The sequence below is a fragment of the Mus caroli genome, unplaced genomic scaffold, assembly GCF_978045245.1.
Source record: "Mus caroli unplaced genomic scaffold, Mus_caroli_1 scaffold_6, whole genome shotgun sequence".
Taxonomy (NCBI): domain Eukaryota; kingdom Metazoa; phylum Chordata; class Mammalia; order Rodentia; family Muridae; genus Mus; species Mus caroli.
In genome coordinates, this window is record NW_028227261.1 from 69,118,153 (window position 1) to 69,131,887 (window position 13,735).

The window sequence follows — 13,735 nt, forward strand, 5'->3', positions numbered from 1 at the left end:
TTTATCGGTGGCTCCTTTTGTTGTGTAAATGGTACCTCTACAAAGCTGTTAAAAATTATGCCTGTGGCCTTCACTCCTGTTGATTACCTAAGTCGGAGGCTTGGTCTACTTGTCCCAAGGCTGCAAGAGAACTTGTGGATTCAGAGGGCTCACTAGCATCATTACTGTGACTCTTTAGCCCTGGTAATCGATGAGAGCAATGAAGCAATACCAGCCTCGACAGTGATGATGAAAGGAAAGGCAGTGTGCGCAGTGCTTACGGTTCCATTGCTCTCAGCTGGTCCTTTAGCCTCCGAGCTGTCCTGAAGATTTGGGATAAAGTGGCTTCAGAAACTGTCTGATGTGGTATCTGCTTCTGCAGTGCACGGCTCTTGTGGGCCGAGTCCTTGCGTCTTCGCCATTTTAACCCACCACAGAGGTTCCTCTTGAGACGAAGGTGACCTTGGCTCAGCTGGCTGATCGTCAATTTTCAGACACTCTGAAGTTAGCCTTTCTTTACAGACCTTCCCTGGTTATTCTTTTTCAGTCTTTATTTAAAGAAAAATGTAGTGCCCTGCTATGACTTGGGGACATTCAGAAGCATGGCTGTGGAGTCGGGTCTGTGGCTTAAATTTTTGGGCAACCTCTTAAGTTTCTCTGAGATTGTCTTTTGGCAATCTGAAAACTGGAGACAATCACAGTTGTCACGAAGGATGACGGTGAAGATGTCAGATTATGTTCGGAAAGGCTTGAGTACAACTGGCTGGCATCTCTTGCTCTCAAGAGCAGAGTGGGTTTGGCTATGGTTTCTGAATCTGGGTTTGAACCCATACTCTTTTTTTTTTTTTTTTTTTAAATTCAAATCCAAGTAACTGGGTGTGAGTTTCTCTATGTTTCTGTTTCTTTTGATAGTATATATTTTATTAGGGTGTTATGAAGAGAAACATGACTAATATCCTAAGAACAAAGGATGAGGCAGCTGTGGCAAGTCTGTCTTTAGGCAATAGCATATACACTTACTCCCTTGGAGCAGTGCATTTGATGCATATGGATTAGACATGAGCAGTTCAGGGACACAGTAGTAGTTAAGTTACTCCCACTAAGTAGACCTGGTTGGCTTGGCTGGTAGCTCATCAGTGGTGAGTTGTGATTCTCTGTGTTTGTGCACGGCACATGCATCTTGTCATGCACTCTGGCACGGAGAGATGGCCCTTTCCTTGCACAGGTAAGAGCTTCCTTTCAGTCAGACTTTTCTGCTGGAGTAGACCGTAGGTCTCTAAAATCTCTGTGCATAGCATGGTGGCATCCGAGGAGAACTTGAGTAGATTTGTCTCTCTGCACAACAGGCTGCAAGCACCATGATATTTAAACAGTGAGCTTATGCACAAGATGATAGCAGGGATCTACTTTGTTCTGTTAGGCCAGAGATTTTCATTAGAAACTGGTTTGTGGCTTTAGCGCTCTTTAAAACACATGCAAGTTAGGAGACCTGATTGATCAGTGATTGCCTCTTCTTTAATTTCAGTTGATTATTTACCCTGGAACCAACCAAGACGGGAGCTTCTTCGTCCTCCACCCAAGTACCGGCCAGAGTCTTCCAAGTTTGAAAACAGAACCACACATCAGGATGACTACACCATGAAAGGCCTTGTGACTACTGTGAGCTGTAAGCCTCCATCTAAGTCAAAACTCTACAACATCCCCTTGGAAGACCTGACTAACTACAAGATGAGTTATGTGCCCCACCCTGTGGAGAAGCGCTTCGTTAAGGAGGCAGAGAAATATATACCCTGTGGCATTCCCTTTGAGAACCTGACCACCCACAAAGAGTCCTACCGAGGCCTGCTAGGGGAGCCTGCCAAGAGCACAAAACCTCCAGCCAAGTTCCCCGTGCACGATGCACCTTTCGCCAACATCACAGAGGTTCAGGAGAAATTTCAAGCCTGGCCAACACCCCAGATGGTCCCCAAAGCTCCCGTTGTGTATGTCCCTCCTGAGGAGAAGATGGATCTTCTGACAACTGTGCAGACCCATTACAAGCACCTCAAGGGTAGCCCTGCTATAACTTGCCGACCTGTGCCTTCCATTAAGAAGAGCAAGCGCTTTGAAAGCTCAACCACCACCAAGGATGACTTCAAGCAGTGGGCAGCCGTGAACACAAAGCCGATCAGACCCAGTCCGCACCTGAGCTTGCCTGCTGAACCTTTGGACTGCCAGACCACCACTAAGACGTGCTTTGTGGCGCATCCACCTATGATTACTGAAAACTACAAGCCCGCCTGGGTTGGCCTTCGGAGAAACATCCCCGTAGAGGGCCAGACTACTTATTCCATCAGCTTTACTCCCAAGGATTTGGGCAAGTGCCCAGCATCCTACATGGACCCTCCGGGCTATATCTTTGAGGAAGTGGATTCTATGGGGCACAAGATCTATAGGTCAATTTCCCAGACAGGTTCTAGGCAGAACAGTTCTATTTCTATATGTGATACAGAAAAGCCTGGTCAGAAGGAACTAGAAGTATCAGCCTGACTTTGAAAAAAAAAACAAAAAATGTTTAAAACCTGCAAAACACCTTTAAAAGCAGACATCAAAAAATCCATTGAAGAAGAATTTCCCAAAATTGAAAAGAAAAATGTAAAATACCTACCTCAGAATGAAAAAAAAAATCATCACCAATTCCAGCATATTTGACTAACATGAGAATCACTTGAATAAAGGAAAATGACATGTACTCATTGGCTGATTAACCCTCTGCAGCCCGCCCTCTACTTTATCCCTCTAACCCCTTTGGGTCCCTTTTGTTCATGGAATCAAGGACGATCTCTGTGACATCTCTGGGATCTTGATCTAATTTAATTATTGTATGGATTGACATTAACCTTTGCCAGGTTTCAAGTGCCAAAGAATAAACTTTATTTTGAGGCATTGGATTTTTAGGTTTGTTTTTTCACTCTCATGTGCTTTTTATACAGAGAGTAGTATAGCCAGGGCTTTCCCATACTCCATCCCTGCAATGAAAGGGGTTCCTTGGGCTCAATCTGGGACTGTGTTTGGGTCTTCTGTATCTAGGTCTCTATCATAGGGCATCTGTCTACTCCTTTCCTGCATGACATAATAGCAAGGATAATGATGTCTGATTTGGTGTGGTTCTTGTCAATCATGGGCAAAGAAAGGAGGAGGTCCTGTGGGAATTCTATGGTTCTGTGGACCTGCCAGGCTTTAAGTATAGGCTCTGGCTCCAGGGAGAAAGTGACTGTTGTCAACTAGGAAGGTGAGGCCTGGCCCCAGAGCTGTGAGCAGAAAAGGTGGGATCTTCTAAATGTTCAGAGCCTAGAATGGATTGCCCCAGGCAGTGCAGATTTCTGGAAACTCTGATCCTACTTGTTCTAAAATAGTAGCTGTGACCAGATCTGTCATAAAGCTTGATATAGCAATGCACTCTGCCTTACACTCTGCCTTTGAGCTCTGCCTTACAGACTTCTTGGGCCTCAGGTTTTGTTGTTGGTGGTAGATTTTTTATTTTTTATATTTTAATTTACCAACTTTTGATTTTTTAAGGTCAAATAACTTGGAGCTAGACAGAACTGAGGAAAGATAATTTCAAGTGGGACTTCTTTCCAGGCCTAGATGGCCAGAAAATGCTGACCAACACTGGGCATATCTACCTGTCTTTCAAGTCCACATCTAAATACTCTCATGGTCCCAGGAAACTTGGGGATAGGGTGGAGGAGGTGGGATTTCAGCTTAAGACTTTTTGGCTTAAGCCCAGAGCTGGGTTTTTCAGTGAGAAGCCTCTATCTTCTCTACCTAGGTCTCAGTCTGTCCATGGCTCTCATGCCTGGCCTGGGCTATTTAAGTTCCTCTTGCATCTTCACCATGAACTTAGTCATCAGTGGGTTCAAATCTGCATTGTTTATTCCTCTTGTCTGTCTGAGGTCTGGTCTTTATGGGGTGGGGAAGCGCAGAGCATTAAGCACACAGAGAAGGAAAGAAACAAAACCAGTGTGAAATCTAAGTTTTCTGAATTCAGATCTGCATTTCCACAACGCAGGCATTGCTCATCTTTTGTGTCTTAGACATCCTGGCTCCACGAACCATGTCAAACCATATATCCAAGATCTACTAAGGTAATGGAGAGCACAAAAGGATGGCATCACACATGGCTCAAATGGGAGATATCCTCTCAAAGCTCATGCATTAAAGAAGTGGGGGTGTGAGGGAAGGAATTGAATCCTGATGGTTCTTTGGCTCGCTCTCTCTCTCTCTCTCTTTCTTTCTTTCAAGATTTATTTATTTATATGAGTACACCATAACTGTTTTCAGACACACCAGAAGAGGGCATCAGATCCTACTACAGATGGTTGTGAGCCACCATGTGGTTGCTGGGAATTGAATTCAGGTCCTCTGGAAGAACAGTCAGTGCTCTTCACCACTGAGCCATCTTCCATCTGCCGATCCCGATAGTTCTAATGTCACCAATGGATTATTCAATTCATACCTGAATGGGCTGTTGATGGAAGGTAGTGGAAACTATAGGGGCTGAGCCTAGAGAGAAACTAGATTCCTGTTCTTGAAGGGCTTATTTTTGCTCCCAGTCCCTTCCTATCTCTTTTTTCTTCCTAGGTACCATGTGATGACCAGTTTTGTTCTACTATGCATGCCACACTGTGCTGCTAATTAGACTCACCACAGGACCAAAAACAGTGGAGCAAGTGACTATGGACTACAATCTCTAAAGCTCTGATCCAAAATGAATTCTTCTTCATTAAAAAAAAAAATTGAGGTCTTGGTACCCATAGAGGTCTGCTGGGAACAGGACTTCTGATAATGCAGAGAGAACTGAAATGCATTTCTTTCTGCTGAGATGCAAGGCCATTTTTGCTGGTATAAGCAAGGTCTCTGGGACTGGATAGAATGTATGGCTCTTTCTAAAATCGAAAGTGTTTATGCCCGAGATGAAACAGCTCTATTCAGGGAAGAGATGTGCTAATGTGTATAACACAAAACCAACTCAGTGACTCCTGGAGGCAAACCAGACAAAGCCCAAATAATCTGGGAAAGGTAACTGTGGCCTACAGAAACAGTGACATGGTCTGAACTAAATTCTGCAGCAATCTTCCTACAAAGGCCCCTGGACACAGTCCATGATGCTGTGCCCCTCCTGGATTTGAACTAGCAAATTGTAAGTAAGTAAGAGTCGGGTTGGGCTTTTGTAAAAAAGAAAAGAATTGCTTTTGGTCCTGCCTTGGTGTCTCACACCTTTAATCCTGATACTAGGGAGGCACAGACAGACAGATCTCTGCATTTGAGGCCAGCCTGGTTTACATACTGAGTTCCTGGCCAGATAAGGCTAAACAGACTCCATCTCAAAACAACACCAACAGTGATACCAGCAGTACCCACTCTCATCCCCCCAAGCATCCAAAACAGACATCAACCCTCTTAAAAAGAGTTACTCTTTACTCAGTAATTTTGTCCCAATGATAACAGGGACTCTATAATAACAGATTTTATTTTTGTTGCATCTTTAACAAAAAAACACTTTAAAAAAATCTGAAAATGCTTATACCAGTTCAGAAATCTACATCACAGTCCCACTCTGCCATAGCACCTTTGCAGATATCTGGCATGCTGGCCACGTGGATCATGGGTGTCAGAGCTGGGTGGGACTATATTGCGTCTGTCCCTTGGTGGCTTGTGCTTTCTCTTATTACTTTATGGTGCCATGGAGGCAGAGCTCTATCTGTTACTTTGTATTCCATTAGCTTAGATGTGGTTTTCTTGGGTAAGCTATGGATTTAAGTTTTTTTTGTAGTGCCTCCCTTTCCTTGTTAGGTGACTTTTTGGGAACCTCAAGACTTTCTAATGCTTCTGACTGCTAAAACAAAAAGATGCTGTTCAGCTCTGTGCTTGTCAAGAGCAAGCAGGTGAGGCAGGTGGGGGCAAGCGCAGTCCTAATTGCAGATTAATGGTTCCCTAGTCCCTCCAGCTAGTGCCCAAGCCCCACATCTGCTTAGCAGGCCTTCAAGTGGGGAAGACAGAGGCCCTTCTGAGCATAAATGCTGGAGGTTGGAGGGTGGGGGTGGGGGGACACAGGAAGAGTGTTTTCTTTGGCAGAGCAGACCCTAACTTTGCAAATGGCTTTCTGAGCAGGTGCTTGGCTCTTTCTTACATTGGAGGTGTACCAGGAGCCCAGGAGCCATGAACCTTCTAGAACATGTATATTGCATTCTGGAAAAGGCATCAGAGCTATGGTGAGCTGGGCTTTTCTTTCGGCTCAAGTCCTAAGACTCAGGTGCCCCGAGTCCTTGCCTCTGGATCTTTAGTGACTGACTTGAGAAATCTTAATGTCTTTTCCCTGACAAGAGTGACTACAAACCCAGCTCCAGTTGTTCTGATGAACTCGTGGATTTCCTGCTCCTCTGCTTGAATTTGTATTAGCTGCCTTGCTTCCTCCTGCTACCTGCTTGGGCCAGCATTGCATCCTCAATGAGAAAGAAAGGTGTAATTACTTCATCTTTCCCCAGATCTCCATCCATTCCATTATAGGACCATAAATGGGAGGGGTGGGGTGGGGAAGCCCACAAGTAGTCTTTAAGCAGGCAAATAGTGACTTGAGAGTTAGAGGCACACAACATGCCTGAAAAATGACTAAAATCTGACTTGTGTGCCAATGGATGACTTAGAAACCAAGGAATGGAATTTTTCTTTGGACTATGGGTTCTCTTGGGTTTAAAGATGAAAAAACAAAGCTACTTTATTTTATAGTTTCTAAGAACAGCTCAGTGCTTGCTGTTAGACTGGAGTTTTTTTTTTGTTTTTTGTTTTTTATTTTTTAGTGAAGACTGCAACACTTTCTATAGTTGTTTATATAGTTTCTATAGTCACTTATTTAGAAACGTTAGCTGTTCAAAACCAAGCAGGAACCTGGAAACCAGCAGCCAGTAAGGTGAGCAAGTCACCCTTGATGTGGATTCCCCGGGGCTACCACTCAGCTTACTACACAGTGCATCTGCGGCCTTGGCTCTCCCTCTGAGCTCTGCTCTGCCATCCTGCTCCTCCCAAAGACTGTACACCCAGGCACAGGGGCGTTGAGGCTCTGTGCACAGCACAGAAAAGGGAACCCTTGGGCTGGAAGATGTTTTATGCAGATTTGCTTCTCTGCAGCCTGAAAGTTGTGAATCCCATTGTGGGGAGGCTGCCATGTTGGCCATCTCAGGGACGTCTGGCATCCTCACATCCTTCGGGAGCTGTTGTCAGTTCACCTACACTCCGGTCGGGAGTTTCTCAGCCCACCTGAGGTTTTTAGGTTATTAGCCCTTTAACCACAGAGGAGACTGAGGAGTTACAGCTAGAGGGAGACACATTTATAACAAGGAATGATAGCTGATAACTTGGCAGTGAGACTAGAGACCCAAAATATTTTAAAAGGTGGAAATCAAAAGTATAACAGTTCAGGAATTATGACCCTGATGCAATAAAGAGAAGTCTGTATATGTGTGCACATATTTTATTAAGTCTGGGGAAAATATACTATGGTTTGTGCTTATGACCCCAATTTAGGAAAATGACTAAAAAATTACACACACGCATTTTTTAAAGGCTGGAAAAATGCATCGACAGTGTTGAATAAATGAATTCCCATTTGTCTCCTTTATCCAGAATAACAAGGGAATAGGGATTTGGAGTATTTTAATATTAGGTTAACAGACAGGTAATGTGTATTAGCCTTTCCTAAGGTGTTTTCTTGTGGACTGTAAGCCCCATGATATGGTCTTTCCCAAGCAGTTCATTAGTGTGGGAAACGCTTCCTGTGTAGCCTCCTGATGCAAATCCATAATGCATGCTTATATTTTGAAGTCTCTGGGATGCTTTAGAGTAAAGAAGCCTTGTTTAACTTAGTGTAACCCAGCCTAGGAATTAGCGTGCTTGTAATACTAAATGCTCAAGGAAAAACAATGTATTGGTTCAGGCAACTGCATCATCTAGGACTCCACTGTTGGCTGTAGGTGTAGTGGGAGGGAGGGCCTCCAGGGATGTGATAAGGTCTTGCTCTCAGTTGGCTTTATCTTCTTCCCTGTTGCTTCCTAAGGCAGGCCAGGTCAGTGTAAGCATTTCTAGTGATTTTAACTTTCTAATGTCCTCTCACCTGGCAAGCCCAGAGGTTCCAGTAAAGATCCTGGAGTGGAGTCTCTTGCTGGCTTTAAGTCTCATGTTGATTCCCAAGCTGACTGTCATGGCAATAGAAAAATTGCCTATTGTCCAGGCCTAAACTGGGGTCCACCTCTGCAGGGAGGAGGATGTGTGGGGTCAACCCGTGTGAACCACGTGAATAACAGAAGGCTGGAGGTGGGGTGAGCTCTCGAGGGAGAATTGAAATGTAGTTTCCAGGGAAGGGAGGGATGAATGCTGAGCAGACAGAAACATCATTTTAAAAACTCTGACAATAAGTCCTTTTTATTGTGTAAAACCTATTGGAACACACATCAAGAAATACTGCCAAGTACTCATCATAAATTTTTTTTTTTCAAGTAAGTTTGGAAGACAATAAAATACGCATGCCATGCAAACATGTGGTGCAGTCTCCTTTGATGATCCGGGGACCTCACTGGACTCCGCGGGGCCTCAGGGTCCTCCCTGAATGTTGAAACATCCTGGCTGTTGACTACTTAAGATTGTGGCTTCTTGATAAATGGGAGGCTAGGTACAGCCAGAGTGCAGGCTGAAGGGAGCCTGGGAAAGTTTATGACAGGCCCTGGGCTTGTGTGTGTCCTGTGTAAAACCCTGTGGACTACTGAAGAAGCACAGTCAGTGCCATGTCCCCTAATCCACGGTGCACACAGGCCAAGCAGGCAGTAGAGGCCCAGAGAGCAACTTCGTGAATTCCTCACAGAGCTGCTCAGGGGATTAGATGCAATATTTGTATATGAGGTGAACCCATGAGAGAGAGAAGCACTTTTCCATGGTCCTTTGGAAGAGAGATGGAAAGGCCGTTTAGATTGGGGATAAGAAGCAACTTTGGGATGAGTTACACGGGTGTGGTTTATAGATATGTTACTTTGAGTATAAAAGCTGTGTGTGTGTGCGCGTGCACATGCATGCTCTACTACAACTTGTAGGGGTCAGCATTCAAATTTCTCTTGTCCTATAACGTATATATATATATATATATATATATATATATATATATATATGCACACACACCTGAGGAAGTAGGGGAAGAAGGGGAAGAGAGGGATAAGCAGAGATAAGACAGAGACACAGATTAAAGTTTGATTACAGTAGGGCTACTTTACACAGAACCCATTTCTTTGGAAATGTAAGAAAGGAAGGTATTTGAAGGAAATGTAAACCAACAAAATTTTTTGGTTTTTTTTTTGTTTGTTTGTTTTGTTTTTTGTTTTTGTTTTTTGTTTTTTGTTTTGGTTTTTGTTTTTGTTTTTGTTTTTTTTTTTGAGGCAGGGTCTTGCTTTATAGCTTAGCTTGGCCCTAAACTCATTGTCCTTGCTTTGGCCTCCTTATTCTGGGATTATAGGAATGCATTACCATAATCAATTCAAAATTTTAAGCTCTCTGTTCAAAATAGTTTTTCTTCACTGTAGAAGATGGCCCTTTGGGGTTTACTGAAGGAAAAAAAGGGATTTTCAACTTCCTTCCTTCCTCACTCCCTTCTTTCCTCCCTCCCTCCTTTCTTCTCTCCCTCTCTTCCTATTTCCCTCCTCCCATCTCTCCTTCCTCTGCCCTCCATCGACCTATCTATTCATTCCTTCAGAAAGTACATATTTTGAAGTACACTTCAAGTGCCTTGTGGTCATTCAGAGTAATTGAGGTGGCAGTAGGTGGCCTGGCTGAGTCAGGGCTGGGTGGCAAGCATGTTTATTGGGGCATAATGCAGGCTCACTCTTATGGGTTAGAAGTGAGGGAGACATGAGAGTAGTGTTAGATTCTGGATATGTTTCAAAGGCAGGCCATGGGTGTTGCTGATTAGAGAATAATTTCAGGGTCACCGTTGCTATCCATTGAGATTAGGGAGGATGGAGGAGGGACATTTGAATGCTGGGCAGCCTAGGGTGCTTCTGCAGAATGAGGCTTTGTGTTTCTGTATACGTCCTCGTTCTTTAGGTAATAAGGAGTGACCACATACTCCCGTGATGTTCGGAAGCTGTGTTTTCTGTTTTCCCTCCACCCCCAGCTCTGTAGGAGAAAAGGTTCTTTAGGCACCAGGGGTGGGTAAGCAACTTAGGTTGTGCTGGGTGCTTCAAGAAAGAGAGTGAGAGTTAAGTCAGATGTCAGACCTAATTTTATCCTTTAATCACGAATCCAGTAAGTAGTTGTGGGCAGTGGAGGGAGGGAGGAACAGGGAATGGAGGAGAAGATACCTTTGTAAAGAGTCTTGCTCTTTGGCAGTAGGAATTAGAGATGGGTTAAAGCAGGGCGGGTATAACCTGCACCATCCTTCAGGACGTTTCTTTGTGCATTGAAGTAATTTTAATTAATTAATTTACACCTTTGGTAAAAGTTTCGGTAAAAGTGGGCAAGAGGCTGAGGTGCTGTGTCTCTGCTTGCGTGGTCTGACCATCAGCAGTGGTGTGCGACTACAAGGTCAAATGCTAGAGTAAGCACAAATGTTAATCAGCCCAACCGAATGCCATGGAGCAACCTGGTCCTTGTATTTGAGTAAGTCCTATTGTCAATACAAGGGGCTTCAAGGTCAGTGTTCCCATGGTGACAACAGGTGAAACCTTAACTGGTCAGGTCAAGCAAACAAGAGTTGGGCTCAGAGAACCCAAACCTGCTGTAGCTAGATTTTGATCACAGTGCTGCTAGATTCCCTGGGTAAAAGCTTAGTCCATTTCTATTGTAAAAATGCAGCATGGTTCCAGAGGTTAGGAAGGCCAAGGCCAAGTTGCCAGTACTCTCTGGGAGCTGCTTTTGGTTTCCAAGATGGCACTTTGAATGTTGTATTCTTGTTATCCAGGTTATTTACCTCTTAGGACCCAGTACTCTCTGGGAGCTGCTTTTGTCTTCCAAGATGGCACTTTGAATGTTGTATCCTTGTAAAGAACATTGTATTCATACATGGCAAAAGCTTGGAAGGGCAAAAAGAGATTCAATTCAGTCCGTCAAGCTCCTTTTTCGGACTGCCATTCCTGTTCCCAGTCATTGGGGAGGATCTGTCATGATTACCTCTTAGAAAGTGCCACCTCTTAGGACCCTCCCCATGGCGGCTCCTGAAGTTTAAAGGGGCACATCCTAGCCACAGCAACTAGAACCTTAGCATATTTGTGCCAGAACGGTTGCGATACTGTGTTCTTTCCAAGCCTAAAGCACAATCTAAAGCACAATACATTTTTACCTGTGGATAATTAATGAAGATTGTATATCTGAAGTGCTTGCAGTGTTTACTTCTTCTTCTTTTTTTTTTTTTGGTTTTTCGAGACAGTGTTTCTCTGTATAGCCCTGGCTGTCCCAGAACTCACTTTGTAGACAAGGCTGGCCTCGAACTCAGAAATCCGCCTGCCTCTGCCTCCCAAGTGCTGGGACTAAAGGCGTGCACCACCACGCCCGGCATTTTTAAAAATTTATTTATTTTTACTTTATTTTATTTTATTTTATTTTATTTTATTTTATTTTATTTTATTTTTGTGTGTTTACTTCTTATTAAGAGGAAGTATTGCACATGTAGGGGAACTACCTCCAGGACATACATTTAGTTTCTTTCCATAAACATGAATCTATACTGAGGTTTTTACAGAGAGAACAACAGTTCTGTTTAAGTTGACATGGGTTGTAGGAGAGCACAATGAGTTAAATGGGTTAAAAGGCTGAACTTTGTAGTCAGGTGAACTTTGCAAAAACTCTGTGGAGGAGGAGAATGGGGTAGGCTTTGCATGCTGGAGGCTGTAGGACGAAGCCCTGGATCCTTCCCCAGAACTTGGCAGACTTCTCATTTGAAATAGGATGGATTAGCATTTTTGTGGGTTGTGTCGCCCCAGGTGGACTGGGTGCTCTCTAAACCCAGGAATTGCATGCTCAACTCTAGTGTGTGGGTCCAGAGTTGATGGCTTTAATAAAAAAGGTCGAAAGCAATGATAAGCATGTGTGATGGGACAAGGGGCTGGGGAGTCAGGAAAGAGGAAATGGGTGAGAAGCATAGAGACTCATCAGGCAGAGAAAAGGCAGAGTGAGAATCTCTGGGTGCAGGAGAAGGCTGGGTTGGTTGTCTTCCATGCCTGCTGCAACAGGGGCAAAGCAAACCCTTGCCATGCAAATAAATGGAAGAGTTGGTTATGGGGTCTTGCTTTTAGGTGAGTATCTTTCCATTCCAGTAGGGAGGAGCCTATGTAAGTGGAAAAATTCAGGGTGGGAATCCTTGGAGCTGACTTCTGCCATATGCCCTTGCATTATGGCCCACTGATCTATAGCTACAGGACAGGATGTATACGGATGATGGAACAACTTTATCTTCCTCAGCTAAGCCATTTATTGACCTTTCAACTGTTCCCTAAAAAATAACTGTAGTGGGACTGAGGGGTAGAAAGCAAGGCATGGCACACCTCTTGACCTTGACCATTAAACATTGTGTGGAGTTCCTTACCTGGTAACAAAGTCGTTCACAGCTTGTCTACTATCTTTCATGGGATTTGTAGAAAGGTCAACCCTGGATAACATGAAGTCCCAGAGGAGGAGGCGATTTCCCAGCATACTCTCTGGTCTGAATGCTGACTGTGCACTCTCTGAGGCTTTAAGCACTCCGTTTAAACAAATATTATTTACGTTCAGCAAGAGAACCATTCCCCATTGTCTGCCTTTTCTAACTCACATAAAACTGCACATTTAACTTTTGTTTACACATATATAAACCATATCGTTAGGAGTAGCCTGGGAAATGCTTGGTTGGAGATAAATTTTGCCCTTTGAAAATACAGGAGTGAGTGACAGCTGTATATTGTCTTATCAGAGGCGTGACATTGTGCGGTTGATTGGGACCAGGTGTTTCACAGAAGCCATCTGAGTAATACTATAAACTTCTGGTTGACAAGCAGGGTGACAACCCAGCTCTTTTTAGCAGAAAATTGGTTGCCAATATCTGCCTTCAGTGTAGTGTTATTGATAAAGAAACTGAAAATCTTGGGATGCTATGAGGAAGAAGCTAAGAACAACAATTTGTGACAAATTTTATGACATGTTGATTAAGACTTGACCTATTAGATCATCCCTAAGTGAACAGGAGGGTGGGTAAGGGGGCAAAGGAATATTTTGTGTCAAGTTTGGTCAAACTCTTATTATATTTGATTTCTTACTGTTTACTTCAAGGCTATATCAACAATGGTCATCTCCTAATTTGCAGTGTGTGACTTGGGCAGATCACCTTCTCTGCTTTAACTTGTACCCAACGTATACTGAGTCTGAATCATCAAGTGTTTATCTCAGCTAGCTCACTGAATGCAATGAGGTATGAGAGAGATGAAAGTGTTTGTTTTGCTTTCTAAGTTAGCTGTTTTTAGGCTAGCTTATTAAATTCTTTTTTTTAATTGTTCTTAACAGTGCTATCCTTCTCTCTACACAATCATTTTAGTTTCTTTTGTGGAAGACTTTGACTATTTAGGGAACCCCATAGATTACTGAGATTCAGCGTGTCTGGAATTAGCTGAGAATAATTAAGTTGGATTATTCCCTTCCATCTTATTTGCAGCATGAAGAGATGAGCTATAGTGAAAAAAGTAAGATGTCCCTTATTTTAGCTCATTCTGTA

The 13,735-nt window shown here is 43.5% G+C and overlaps 1 protein-coding gene across 1 annotated transcript in view; it reads left to right on the forward strand.

Annotated features, from left to right (window-relative positions):
- Positions 1-2,869, forward strand: part of Saxo1 (stabilizer of axonemal microtubules 1) — a 106,897-nt gene extending 104,028 nt beyond the window's left edge. Inside the window, exon 4 of the mRNA XM_021160759.2 lies at positions 1,505-2,869. Coding sequence (XP_021016418.1) covers positions 1,505-2,508 — 1,004 coding nt within the window. The 3' untranslated portion in view covers positions 2,509-2,869. The remainder of the gene's footprint in view (positions 1-1,504) is intronic.
- Positions 2,870-13,735: the final 10,866 nt, after the last annotated feature.